This window comes from Procambarus clarkii, chromosome 55, assembly GCF_040958095.1.
Source record: "Procambarus clarkii isolate CNS0578487 chromosome 55, FALCON_Pclarkii_2.0, whole genome shotgun sequence".
NCBI lineage: Eukaryota > Metazoa > Arthropoda > Malacostraca > Decapoda > Cambaridae > Procambarus > Procambarus clarkii.
In genome coordinates this window covers 17811720-17826831 of record NC_091204.1, presented here as the reverse complement: position 1 = coordinate 17826831, position 15112 = coordinate 17811720, and the positions used below count along the sequence as shown (strand labels likewise).

Below are 15112 nucleotides of genomic sequence, written 5' to 3'. Positions count from 1 at the left end.
AGAGCTGGACATTTCCTCTGGGAGTGCAACAATGACTTGCCAGCTTGCAATATATTAAACTCGCGTCTAGATACCACGACTCGTGACTGGAAAATTTCATTCATTGAAAGCCTAACGGTCATCCAGGAAGAGGCTACCTACCTTGAGGCTACCTTGAGGTGCTTCCGGGGCTTAGTGTCCCCGCGGCCCGGTCGTCGACCAGGCCTCCTACGGGAAGTAGGGAACGAACAAAATACTGGAGCTGGCGTTGAAGATGTCGACAGGAATAAAACTTTAGCAGAAGTTCAGGAAGTTGTAAATTCTGATTCAGTACGCCCGGATATAGACGACAGGTTCTAGAGGTGGATGTATTCAAGAGGCAGTAGATGAGTTCCTGCAAGAAGTGCCGGAGCAACCGGACTGTGGTTGGATATGTGGGCCTGCGGGCCGCTCCAAGCAACAGCCTGTTGAACCAAGTTATCAAAAGTCGAGCCTGGCCTCAAGCCCGGCTCGGGGAGTAGAACTCTCAGAACCCTTTCCAGGTCAGCTAGGAAAGTTCAATAGACAACACTGACATTTCGATAGATCCAGACACTACAACAGACCTCGATAGACACACACACACACTCACCAGAAAAAGAGAAATGTAAATTCTATGCAAAGGAATTTGCAGAAATATTCTGGAAAGAGTTGTGGCAAATGTTGTTTTCCACACTTTAGAATGTGCCTTCCTGTTCTGTAATTCCCTATTCTGGAAAGAGAAAGGGATTAGAACACAGTTTCCCTCATCCCAGAAAACGTCTAAATCTGCTTAGGGAAAATGCCGTTTTGGATCAAAATGCAGGTATTTCCATAGAGACTTAGGCAAAACCTCACCCGGGAAAAGAACATACTATTGCTTCAGCTGCCCAGACTTTCACGGCAGTGACAAACAAGAAAATGGTTTTGGAGAAAAGTAAAACAATTCTTTTAACCTAGGAGCAAGAGGTTTCAAAGGGTAGAACAGAGGAAATGTATGGGACTGGAATTGGCCGAAAGAAGCATTTGTATACCAGAGCCACAGGTAAAATTAAACCTTACAACAGAGCTATAAACACGACAAAAATAATACAACAACCAGTCCGGGCTGGAACAAATCACATATGTCCAAGCATAATGGACATCCCTTGAAAAATGTCAAAATACACCAAATAGAGTAACCCCCCGTGTTACAGTGGGAAGGGTGTGGAGCAGGGGGGGGAGGGGATGGTCAGGTGTGGCAGGGAGGGGTGGGAAGGGTGTGGAGCAGGGGGGGGAGGGGATGGTCAGGTGTGGCAGGGAGGGGTGGGAAGGGTGTGGAGCAGGGGTGGGGGATGGTCAGGTGTGGCATAGAGAGACGAGGACAGTCATGGTGCTAGAGAGCATGCCATGTGGGTGTTGGCTCACCTCCACCCTCCCACCCATCACTGCTTTTCACATCAAATGTTAGCAGCTGCTGGGGCCATCGGCTCTTAAGATCCTCCCCAGTATAATGGGATTCTCCCTTCACCTTAGAGCTCCTGTTCCATGGTGGGAGGATTTATGTGCTCCTGTGACCCCTAAATAGTAGCAGTGTGTGGCTTATATATCAAAAATGTGTTGGGATCAAACAATAGGAGATTAGATTGGCATATGTTTGAGTGTTGGGGTTCTGCTGGTTCAGTAATCGCAAGATTCCCTCATGTTTGGCCACGTTGAAGAACACACTCGAAAACAGAAACCCAAGCCGAAGGTTAGATGAATATCTTGTTATATGGCGTCCAAGGTCTGCCGTTGTGGTGCAAAAGGAATTGTTTACGTAAAAAGTTACCCTTTCTTCTCACTCGCCCTGCACTTATTTTTTTCAGTAAAAAAAAAGATGGAAAGGTGCAGGCCTAGGAAGTTTTGGAAATGTGTAATGTAAGATAGCAGGCGGGCTGTCCGCCTTGCTGATACTGTGTGTACTTACCTAGTTGTTCTTGCGGGGGTTGAGTTCTGGCTCTTTGGTCCCGCCTCTCAACTGTCAATCAACCGGTGTATAGATTCCTGAGCCTACTGGGCTCTATCCTATCTACATTTAAAACTGTGTATGGAGTCAGCCTCCACCACATCACTACTTAATGCATTCCATCTGTTAACTACTCTGACACTGAAAAAGTTCTTTCTAATGTCTCTGTGATATCTATAGATGAATACTGTGTAATACTCACATACACACTTTGAAACACTTGTGTAGATGTTTTGATGATTTTTTTGGTGGGAGATTACTGGTCTGTGTTTCATCTTGGTATCGTGCTGCTTAGTTTCTATCCAGTGGATCCAAGGTCTTGCTCCGCCAGCTGAGGAAGTTGAACGTCTTAACTTTTCGAGTCAACTTTCTAGTATTTGGTCTTCCATAATTTCAGTGGTGTTCCCCCCCCCCCCACACTGGTGGCTTGGTGTTGTGGTCTGGTGATCAGTGGCGTATGTTCAGGGCTTCATGGAGCGCCTGAATTAGCTCATTACAGGGGTTTTATTTTTTTGGTGTATTTTACTTTGTCCCAAAGATCGCGTTTTTGCTGCTGTTCATAGTGCCTTGTTTTGTATTGGTTGTGTATTTTGCTCTCATTTGCTCCTCCCAGCGTTTGTCTCTCCCATGTGCTGCCTCTCCCATCCCGTCTCCCATGTGCTGCCGCTTCCATCCCGTCTCCCATGTGCTGCCTCTCGCATCCCGTCTCCCATGTGCTGCCTCTTCCATCCCGTCTCCCATGTGCTGCCTCTCCCATCCCGTCTCCCATGTGCTGCCTCTCCCATCCCGTCCCGCATCACTCGCCACTTTCACTGCTCATCAACATTCTTCTCTGGATATGTATCGCCTTGGTGGCTAGTTTTTTTTGGTGGGTGGTGGTGGGAGTGGGTGGGGCCGCCGTCGCCGGTGGGTGGGGGGGGCGGGGGTTAGTGGGTATGGGTGGGGCCGTCACCGAAGATGAAGTAAATGGGATTTTTTTTTACACGCACGCACGCACTCAAAAAATATAAAATGATCGCTCCGCTCTCCCTTAAAAAATTATTAACCTCTGAATGTTAACACGATACCTCTATAGTGTGTGTGTGTGTGTGTGTGTGTGAGTGAGATCTATTTGTTTGCAGAGTCGATCTATTTAGCTGTTGAACCCCGCCATTCCAGCCGATCTATGTTTCCCCCGTTATGTCTACTTCATATATTCATCTCTAACACACACTCACACACTAACCTATTCTTGACAGATTATCAAGTATTCTTGGGAGGTTTACCAAGGTTCTCCTTTGAACACCGGGCAGAGGTCGGCTAGTTACGCCTCTAACCTGTCAATTATGTAAGATTGCCGCCAAACTTAACCCTTGTCATTAAGGCTAGGAATTGCGTCATCAGCTCAAGGTGGTCTGCTGTTTTTGCTCTTTAATTGGAAGAAAAAACTGATTAAATTCCATTCTATCTATAGACACACGTGTGTAGTCCTCGGTGACCATGCTGTTCTGGCCGGATCTTGTCTATTACTGGTGCCCGGACGTCGTCACGAAGTGCTCGTTCTTCGGCGCCCTCGTCACGAAGTGCTCGTTCTTCGGCGCCCTCGTCACGAAGTGCTCGTTCTTCGGCGCCCTCGTCACGAAGTGCTCGTTCTTCGGCGCCCTCGTCACGAAGTGCTCGTTCTTCGGCGCCCTCGTCACGAAGTGCTCGTTCTTCGGCGCCCTCGTCACGAAGTGCTCGTTCTTCGGCGCCCTCGTCACGAAGTGCTCGTTCTTCGGCGCCCTCGTCACGAAGTGCTCGTTCTTCGGCGCCCTCGTCACGAAGTGCTCGTTCTTCGGCGCCCTCGTCACGAAGTGCTCGTTCTTCGGCGCCCTCGTCACGAAGTGCTCGTTCTTCGGCGCCCTCGTCACGAAGTGCTCGTTCTTCGGCGCCCTCGTCACGAAGTGCTCGTTCTTCGGCGCCCTCGTCACGAAGTGCTCGTTCTTCGGCGCCCTCGTCACGAAGTGCTCGTTCTTCGGCGCCCTCGTCACGAAGTGCTCGTTCTTCGGCGCCCTCGTCACGAAGTGCTCGTTCTTCGGCGCCCTCGTCACGAAGTGCTCGTTCTTCGGCGCCCTCGTCACGAAGTGCTCGTTCTTCGGCGCCCTCGTCACGAAGTGCTCGTTCTTCGGCGCCCTCGTCACGAAGTGCTCGTTCTTCGGCGCCCTCGTCACGAAGTGCTCGTTCTTCGGCGCCCTCGTCACGAAGTGCTCGTTCTTCGGCGCCCTCGTCACGAACTACTCGTCCTTCGGCGCCCTCGTCACGAAGTGCTCGTTCTTCGGCGCCCTCGTCACGAACTGCTCGTTCTTCGGCGCCCTCGTCACGAACTACTCGTCCTTCGGCTCCGTAGTCACGAACAGCTCGTGGCCCACTCCATGTGTGGATAGAAACCTGTACTAAAAGCTACAGATCTCGTCCATGTGGACCTGGCAACTCGTGCTTGGCAGTCACTGCATCATCTGCTTGCACTGTGACCAGCAGACACCGCCTTGCTTCCCAAAGGCCAAGCAGCGGTGACCTGTGTGCACTGTCACGCTCCTTCTGATGGGTTTCTCTGCTGTGTCTGGGATGGGGTGGGGGTTGAGGGTTAGGGTAGTGAGAGTAGGTGGGGTTGAGCCTCAGGCTAGCCAAGTTTTAGCTCTGGACCCCAGCACGATGGGAGCCAATGGAGCTCATCTAGAAAGTTGAATTTCATTTCCAAAAGTAACAAAGTATCATTTATCAAAAATTTCTCATACTCTGGTAATTACATTAATAATAAAGATAGATAAGGTATTCTCCTACAATGTTATTGTTAAGGAAAATTGAATGTGATTACAAATAATTTAAGTTGAAAATTTTGTAATGAAATTGCAATCCTTGTTAGGATGTTTCTGTTGGGTAATTGCTGGTATTTTGTTGGGCTATTTGGAGGGTTTTGGGTGATATGTAGTTTTTTGTTTGTCGGTTTTTTAGTTCATTGTTATGAGGCATTGTTGGACATCCTCATATCAGGCATAAACAAGGATATAAACTATAGTATTGTCTCATCCTTCACAGATGATACTAGGATTTTTGAGTAGACAGTATAGAGGACACAACTCTCCAAACTGAAGTAAATCAGGTTTTTCAATAGGCCACAAAATATGATGATTAATGAGTTCCAGCTCCCGCGGAAACTACGAAATATCAAAAGGTATAGATGTTGTAGACTTTCTCAAGAACCAATTAGATAAGTTCTTGCAAGAAGTGCGGGACCAACCGGGCTCGTAGTGGATATGTGGGCCTACGAGCCGTCTTGTATGGAATGGTCTAGAATGGATGGTGGCAGCATTTCGTCTTCTACTATCTACTCTTCTACTTCTATCTACTTCTCTCCCTCCACCCCTCTCTAAACTCTCACTTTCAACTAATGGCCCGCCTCGCTCCTCCCACCTCTCACCCCAAACCCTCACTAATTACTTCACTATTCATTTCTTTCCTTTCGTTTTCTCTTATACGTTTGTGGTAGTGAAATGTATTCTAGAGTTTTCTCTAGAGTTTCGGGTAGCTGATCAAGTTACGGCGCCTTGTAGTCTTAGCACCTAGGTAGTCAAATACCTAGGTTACAAGGAGTTGAACGAGAGAGGCTGTCGTAGGAACTCTGGGAGTGCTCTAGAATAGTTAGCTAACTGGGGACGGGATAACGGGTTAGAGAGAGCTGTTTCCCCCGGTCTCGTTACTTAACTGGGGGTTGGAATAATGGACAAGATAGAGCTATTTCCCCCACCCCCCGTTACAGCTTGAGTCTGTACGTTTCTAGTTCGAAAAACCGTTTCATTTTTTAACAGTGGCAAATTGAGGGAGCAGGGGTGCTGGTCCGTCTCACACACGTGGCTACCATATTACGCGTACCCGCGCCACGTGGAGGGGCGAGTCAGGTGTTAGGGGGGTACATCACGTGTTGGTAACAGGACATAACTGCTCCCCGTCACCTCACCCTCATCCCCACCTCACCAGTCACCTCCTGCTCCTCATCCCTTGCCCCCCCCCCACCCCGTTTTTACCCCATGAAGCATTGTCACGTCATAGTCTCATTTATCTAAAGTATGGACACAATCCGCGTTTACAACATGTTCTTTGCTTCTCGTGTGCTCTTGATATTGTCGACGATTGGCGTAGCTGCGAGGGGCAGGATCTTCTGGTACTGGACATGAACCTTTAAAATCTAAACCACGCTCCTAAACTAATTTTAAAATCTCTGTTTCTTGAGGATTGCTGTAATTGTATTATGAGTGTATTAGTTACGTGGTGTCAGTAGTGTAAGGATGATGGATGTGACCAGGACCTGATAGCTCATACTGATATCTTGTCGTGAGGGGAGGGCGTGGTCTCTCTCCCCCCCTCCCCATATAAGCTCTCCCCCCCCCCCTCTCATACATTACTCCAGTCTAGAGTTTCTCTCACACTCCGTATCACGCCTGTCCAATCACTTGGGCTGGACGGTAGAGCGACGGTCTCGCTTCATGCAAGTCAGCGTTCAATCCTCGACCGTCCTAGTGTGTGTTATATTCTTGTGCATCAGTTTTTGGCCTTGGGTAGAGTATACGTCAAAATATGACGTGCTATAACGAGAACAGATTACCAGGGATAGAAACAGTGTATGAGATGAAACCCTCCCTCAGCGACGTACTGTTGACAAAGAAGTCGACAACAACATAACATTGCAGTTTAGGCTATCAGGTCCATCATGTGGAGGAGGGTGGCTGCTTGAAACGTTCTCTCTCTCTCTCTCTCTCTTGCTAACCTTTCCCATGTGTTTTCATCTTGGTATTTCCTCCCCTTTATCTGTTTTCTCCCCTGGTTCATACATCCTCTGTGTAGGGTAACTTTGCTGTGTCTCATACCACAGAAGGTCGCAATGCGTGTTGTGCTTAGTACGAGGCTAGTGGGTACTTACCGGGCCCAGTACGAGGCTAGTGGGTACTTACCGGGCCCAGTACGAGGCTAGAGGTTACTTACTAGGCCCAGTACGAGGCTAGAGGTTACTTACTAGGCCCAGTACGAGGCTAGAGGTTACTTACTAGGCCCAGTACGAGGCTAGAGGTTACTTACTAGGCCCAGTACGAGGCTAGAGGTTACTTACTAGGCCCAGTACGAGGCTAGAGGGTACTTGCCAGCACCCCCCCCCGGTCCCTACTCTACACATGATATGACACATTCCCAGCCGCCACCGTGGCTGGATCTAGGAGGGTGTGTCGACTCTAGTAGTGTCAGATGGTGGTAGTGTGTAGCGTGACCTTGACGAGGGCTTGACACACTCCGGGGAATGTGTGTGTGCACTCAAGTCGCAGCTGCACCACTACACCAACCCCGACTGCTTGTCGTTATAGCAATATAAGCGAGTTTTTTGTGTGTGCTTCAGCTCATAGTGTAGCAGCAGCAGCAGCTCGCCCTTGAGGGGCTTGTACTGCTGCTTCAGCGCCACCTCCGGGTAACACACTTAAATGTGAGCTCCGCTTAGATTCACGAAGCACTTATGCAAGTATTTACGAACGTGTACATCTTTCCTCAATCTTTGATGGCTTTGGTTACATTTATTAAACAGTTTACAGGCATGGAAATTTGCCCATCAACTGTTATTGTTATAAACAGCCTCCTGGGGCCAGATTCACGAAAGCACTTACGCAAGCACTTACGAACGTGTACATCTTTCTTCAATCTTTGATGGCTTTGGTTACATTTATTAAACAGTTTACAGGCATGGAAACTTGCCCATCAACTGTTGTTGTTGTTATAAACAGCCTCCTGGTGCTTCTGAGCTTATTAACTGTTTGATAATTGTAAACAAAGCCGCCAAAGATTGAGATGTACAGGTTCGTAAGTACTTGCGTAACTGTTTCGTGAATCTGGCCCAGGTTCAATGCGCTTTGCAGCTTAGATTAGGCACCGTTGATAAAATGAGTTTGATTTAACTTCATAAACTTTATGTAATTATATTAACTTGGTTTGTTATGGCAAGTTTTCTTCATGTTAAAGTGAATATTGAATTGACGATTTCCTTGGGGTTTTATGGCGACATTAATGTGTTTTATAACAATGGTGATGAGATTTCATGAGGTATTGGGCTATAGCGTGACCTAGTGTGTGTGTGTGTGTGTGTGTGTGTGTGTGTGTGTGTCCTATAGGGTGCTGTGTAGCGTGACCTAGTGTGTCCTATAGGGTGCAGTGTAGCGTGACCTAGTGTGTCATGAGTGGGTGCTCAATACTCACTTCCCCTTTCAAAGCAGGAGAGGTCTCTGTATACGATTCGACTGCGTTCTGTGCCTGGTTTCCGTTTTTGTATTTTCATTTTTTTCAGTAGCGCATGAGCTGGAACTATTCATTAAATGCCATGTTGACCAGACCACACACACTAGAAGGTGAAGGGACGACGACGTTTCGGACCGTCGTGGACCATTCTCAAGTCGATTGTCGACTTGAGAATGGTCCAGGACGGACCGAAACGTCGTCGTCCCTTCACCTTCTAGTGTGTGGTCTGGTCAACACACTTTAGCCACGTTATTGTGACTCATCGCCTGCATTAAATGCCATATTATTTCTGTACCCCATTGAAAAACGTGATAAACATCTTGAATGGAGGTTTGCTAAGTCCTCTATATTGTCTACTCTCGTAAAAATGATTGTGAGGACAGTTGACTCTGGGATCCCCAGTATTAACCATCACCTCTTCCTTGACGTTTGTTAACCCTAGTTCAAGTACGTTTATCGATACGAGAAAATACATCTCAAAGGGATAAAGTAGTTTAGGCTATTTCTACCCCCTTGTTAACCTAACCTTTTGGGAGGTATAAGGACCCTTGAGCAAAACCGTGGATTACCTGACTTTGAGGTACCGCCAGGTGGTTCCGAGGATCAATGTCCTCACGGCCCGGTCTCATACCAGGCCTCCTGGGTGGTGGTCTGGTCAACCAGGCTGTTTGTTATATGCCTTTGCTAGCAGTCTGATACATGAATTACAATCTTTTTTTTTTCTGGGATGTTATTAAGTTACAGCTAACTAATTAACTAGGGAGCTAACTAGGGAGCCGGTCGGCCGAGCGAACAGTACGCTGGTCTTGTGATCCTGTGGTCCTGGGTTCGATCCCAGGTGCCGGCGAGAAACAATGGGCAGTTTCTTTCACCCTATGCCCCTGTTACCTAACAGTAAAATAGGTACCTGGGTGTTAGTCAGCTGTCACGGGCTGCTTCCTGGGGGTGGAGGCCTGGTCGAGGACCGGGCCGCGGGGACACTAAAGCCCCGAAATCCTCTCAAGATAACCTCAAGATAATTATTAGTTACGCCCATACTCGTCTTGGTTATGAGTGAAGGGTTGTATTTGGGACCCTTGGTATCTTGAGTTATTCACCTTGACGCAACACCGCAGGGAAAGTTGGGGAAGTAGTGCGTTGAAGGAACGCAGTATGGTGTAGGACGATCTGTTCCACCTCCAGGTGTTGAGGCGTGACCCCATACTCCAGGTTGTGGAGAAGTTGTAGCTGAGAGCAGTAATTTAAGATTCAGCTACTGGGAACAAAGTTTCAAGTAGCACGGGCTATGGTGAGCCCGTAGCGGACTTACCTGGCACAGGAGCGGGGCTGTAACTTGGGTTGATGGATGATATTGAGGGCCAGGGAGACGGAGGGTGGTCAACCAGCCCGTCCTCCTAAGGTTCCCCAACGTCAAGAAACTGTCGTACTAAATTGCCCTTTTCCTAACCTACCAGAGGACCCAAAAGGGAAAACGAGACAGTATGTCAATTCCGCGAGCGACTCCAGGGCCAAAGGAGTCTATCGGTCGCGCCATATACGCAACCCGTTCTCGCAAATTCATAAAGTCAATATTGACTTATTAACTACGTGCATAGGTGATATACTAAACATAATAGATACCCCTAAAAAGATTCATAGAAAACACCGACCTTACCTAACCCTTGTTAGTATCTTAAGATAAGCATCTTATTGCTTCGTAATTACAATTATTACTTAACCTATACCTATTATAGGTTAGGTAATAATTGTAATTACGAAGCAATAAGATGCTTATCTTAAGATACTAACAAGGTTAGGTAAGGTCGGTGTTTTCTATGAATCTTTTTAAGGGTATCTATTATGTTAAGTGTCACCTATGCACATATTTAATAAGTCAATATTGACTTATTAAATTTGCGAGAACGGGTTGCAATACGACAACATTTGTGAGGGACGCAACAGAAGACTCGCATGGCGGGTGTTGTGTCCAGAAGCCTAATAATACACGTGGTAACGAGATTCTAAAACACATGTGGCAAACATGAACACTTAAATTAATTAATTAATTAAGCACACATCAGGTGGGCGGGTTCTTGCGTCTCGCCTAAACTCGCTAATATAAAAATTGGTGAGAAGGAAGTGAAAGTGAGGGCCATTGTTGACATCCTCTTCAGCAGTTCAGGCCACGGAGACCTCAATAGACAGCCCCTCAACATTTTGTGTGCAGTAGTGAGAGTTATTGAGAGGTTGGCCTGTGAGGCTTGGCCTGTGGGGGCTTGGCTTGTGGAGGCTTGGCCTGTGAGGTTGTATAAACTCGTATACAGGCTTCACATGAATACATACCTGAGGCTTATTGCGGCTAGTCAGTCCTGCCTTCTAAATAGCACGCTAGTATACACACACACCTTCAAATGCAGATATGATAGAGCCCAATAGGCTGGGGACTCTGTACACCAGTTGATTGACAGTTCTGAGGCGGGACCAAAGAGCCGAAACTCAACCAAGCACAACTAGATGATTACACAGCTGGTCCCTAGGTGGGACCAAAGAGCCAAAGATCAACCCTCGCAAGCACAAATAGGTGAGTACAGCTGGAGAAATTGCTGACCTGGAGAACCTACAAAGATCTTTCACTGCTAGAAGCTACTCAATAAAACATCTAAATTGTTGGGACCGCTTAAAATGTTTAAATCTGTATTCCGTATAGCGCAGACGAAATACTTGATAAGCTACACTTGGAAAATATTAGAGGGACAAATCTGCACACGATAATAACATCACATGAGACCAGGAGGCATGGCAGGATGTGCAAAATAGCCCCGTTGAAAAGCAGAGGTGCAATAGGTACGCTGAGAGAGAATTCCATCATCATCACGGGCCCAAGACTTTTAAACACTCCCTCTAAACATAAGGGCTCATCGCTGCACAGAGTAAAGGTTTCGAATCTCCTTTGTATGGATACCATCACACACACACATTGACAGCCAAATGACAGACATTGCTGCCAAATTAGCGTGTAACAAAGATGAAGTTGAACCTATGTATCCGCATCTCTGTTGTCAAGACTATACTGTTCCAAACACTCAGGACTGATAGGAGAGAAATTACCGACTCCCAATGAACTAAAGCAATGGTCATAGCAAGAATGCAAGCAATGTGTACCGTAGCTGCGTCACTGATCCTCATCAGCGTATTATATAAAATATTTCCCAGTGGTGCGTAGGCGGCGGGAGAATGAGGAGAATAACAACAAATGGTTATGGCGCCACGAATTTTCACATGTATCAGGATAATAAATTATGAATACCTTACAACAATTTTTTAAATCCTGGTCCCATGGCCCCTTTCATAAGGTTAGATAGCCTCATTTGTACTCCTTAGAAAGGTCAATTTATATCTATCTTTCGTGTTGATGTATTTAATACCTTTAAATATTACTTATGCCCATTCATTCACTTGTACAGTTCATTCTTGCCACCCCAACTCTGTTTTTTTAGTAAAAAGTAATTTAGTAATTGAAAACTTAATCTTCACATTGAAATTTCCTATGCGTGGGATTAACTTTGATAAATACTGCTTAATGCTGAATGCATTAAAGTGAATTTGAAATAAACGCTAAAGAAGACTCAGAATCACTTCAAGACGATCTAGATAGGGTTTTGAAATGGTCAAACGACTGGCAGATGCAGTTCAGTGCTGACAAATGCAAGGTTATTAGGCTAGGTTATGAGGATAGTTACAGGAGATGAGCTGGATTGTGTTGAGATTGCGCAGTCTGATTGTGAAAGGGATCTGCGGGTTATGATTAATAAGAATTTAAAGCAAAAAAAATCGGTGCATAAATATTCGAAATAAGGCAAATAGGACACCGCCCACATGTTGGGTGCGGGCAGCATAATAAGTGACTAACGTCTATGAATAAAACTCCAGATGCTTTTTGCCTTATTCGAACATTTATGCATTGATTTTTTGGCTTGAATTTCCTACTAATCATTACTCCCAGATCTTTTTCACAATCAGACTTGGAAATTTCTATATTATGGGTTGTGAAGTTACGAAAGCTACTAACCTGCTGGCCTAAAATGCTATACAGACAAGATTGAGTGCCGGAGCCAAACTAACAAAGTTGGCCAAGAATCTCCTTAACATACCACCACAAAAACATTAAAACCTGGCAGTTGTTTGTACAAGCAAGAACAGTTCCTCCAGGCCAAGCCTCCCTGTCCACTCTTTATGCAGTCACTCAAGAGAATGTTAAAGCATTATAGGACCAAACTCCCCTCCCTGGGCACCCCCAGACACACGCACTGCCTACTTCACCATGATGTGAGCTCTGAAAGTATCTCGAATAAAAGTGTGCCAAAATTTTATCTCAATATATGACGTCACTGTTTTCATAGATACATCGCGTTCCCGTGATAAATGTTTGGATAAATCACTTGGCATCAGGTCGGAAATCTAGTTTAAAAGTGCAAAACCTTCTCCAGTATGTAGTCAGGTCTTTCGTGAAACTAAATACCTTGGAAGTTACCTTGGAGTGGTGTAACAACGTGAGGTGTTGTTGCGTACTCTGCAGGGGTGCAAGGGCACGTTCTGATTACATATGTGTGTAATGTCTCGGGTGGCAGTCTTGCGCACCTCTGACTCCCACCGGTACTATCCACCGAGGTACCGGTGACGCTGGTCCTGGTATGATGAGGACCTGGTATGAACAGAGGATGACACAAGCTGGGGTCAGCACTCGCCCTGCTGACTGCTGTAACCTTCCCACCATCGCCCACACGATCGGTGTTCGCTCATAATAATATAACCAATCAAAGACTGGAGCCAGGAGCCCTGAGAGAGACTATAATAGTCGAGAATCAAAGCCACAGCTTTCAGAAACTGCTGACATCAACGCTGAGAGATCTATCGATAACGTTAGTAACGAGAGAGCCACAATTAAAACAGGAGGAAAGTGGGTTGGAAAAAAAAATTACGATAGAAACCACAAATAAAATCACAGATCAGGTTTCAAATACTAGCCCAGAAACACCCACCGAGGAAAAACCTCAAATGCAATAATTTGCAAAAAAAATATGCATGAATCGTTTGTACTGTAATCACCTACTTGTGCTTGTGGGGGTTGAGCTCTGGCTCTTTCGGCCCGCCTCTTTCAAGCGGGCCACTATCAACATAGTGGCCCATGGCTCTTCAACTTTCTACAAACAAATATAGGAAACATTGCCGTAACAAAAGTGTAAATAGGTTATTTACTATTAACATCTTTATTGACAAAATTTAATTACAACTGTTGGACTCATTGTTCAAGCTGGGAGATTGTGGTGGCGCGCAATAAATCACATCTCTTGGGATGCTTGTACGAGGGGAGAGGGGCATTGAGGGCTGGGGTCAGTGGGGAGAGTAGAAGGGGGAGGGGAAGTGGTAGGTGGTGATGGGGGGGGGGGTTCAGTGCAGGAGAGGGAGGGCCAGCAAGGTCAGTGTCAAGGGCCAGTCTCCTGGGCAACAATTATCTTGTGGGGTATGCACCATTTTTTATGTATATAGGACTCTGTGGAGAATGGTTTGTTGGGGGTAGTGCTAGGCCTAGACAACTGGAAATGCTTCTTAACTATTAACTATTTTAACTTAGTCAATGACCTAGTCGGTACTGTGATTTTATTTCTCAGTCGGTCTTAATTGCTAGTACTTTATTTTTTTGAAACATTTGTTTAGTCTTGTTAATGTCTTTTTAAATTAAAATAACGATAATAAATAGCAAAAGCAACATTATCACAACATATAAACTAGTTATACTGTAGTAATATTATTATTATTTGTGATAATAATAATGATAATAATTATAATATACACAACGACCATGCAGCACATTAATAAAGAATAGGCACAAAGAGTTATGATATACCAGTCCTTCAAACTTGCTTAACAAGTATGAGCTGCAGTAAAAAAAAAAAAAAAAAAAAATACCAATGTTAAGGAAAACGAAGCTAACACTTCATGGAAAAGAAAGTTGTTATTCAGCAGTTGAGCGCTCTGATGCCCCTCCATCTGGACTACCATATCCAAGCACGGAGACCTCGCCTTCAAAAGAACATAACTGCTATGGAAAAAGTTCAATACAGAGTGATAAAATCATCCAAAAACTAAGTCGACTCTTAATACAGTACCAGCAACGATTGAGGGCCACAGGGCTATAGCACCATAAACCACACATGACAAAGCTGATCTCATCGAGACCTTTAAAATTCTTAACAAATTGAAGGATATTAATCCAGACTACATGTACAGTACTTCTTTTAAAGGTTCAATAAAACTCTCACAGGGCACAACTGCTTAAAGTTCAACAAGTCATAATGTAGGACAGAAAATAGGGGACGTTTTTCACCCATAGGGTAATAAACAAATATGGAAGAAATAGTTAATTGATGTAAAGTAAATTCAAGCAATTTTACTGCTTAACATTATGATTAAAGATTGCATGACCAGGAAGGATTAAGTACAAATTGTTCAGCCTTCCTAGACATAGTGCTTAGCTGTACATGTACATGAGAAGCATGTACAGTTCAGTGTCCAGCTAGAAAAAATGATTGGCTGGACAACGAGAACATTTCGAAACACGGTGTTGGGTGGGGAATGCTGCAAGGTGTTTAAATGTTAGTGTGCTAAATGTGGTACACAGTATAAATTCCTTTGACATCATAGGTTTTTGACTTTGACTATTTTTCTTGCAGAACACTTATGGTCGTCCTGACGAGGTTGTGGCAGCAGAAACGCTTGCTAACCACCTTAGATGTAATAGCAGTTTTATACATGATATTTTTCAGGTAAGAAATAAAAATGTTTTTGCATTAATCCTTTTTTACC

At 45.3% G+C, this 15112-nt stretch overlaps 1 protein-coding gene across 2 annotated transcripts in view; it reads left to right on the top strand.

The window, feature by feature from the left end:
* LOC123755459 (ubiquitin carboxyl-terminal hydrolase 31) overlaps positions 1–15112 on the top strand; it is a 91560-nt gene that overhangs the window by 46603 nt on the left and 29845 nt on the right. For both annotated transcript variants that reach the window (XM_045738173.2, XM_045738164.2), the window contains exon 3: positions 14980–15072. In XM_045738173.2, coding sequence (XP_045594129.2) covers positions 14980–15072 — 93 coding nt within the window. The remainder of the gene's footprint in view (positions 1–14979; positions 15073–15112) is intronic.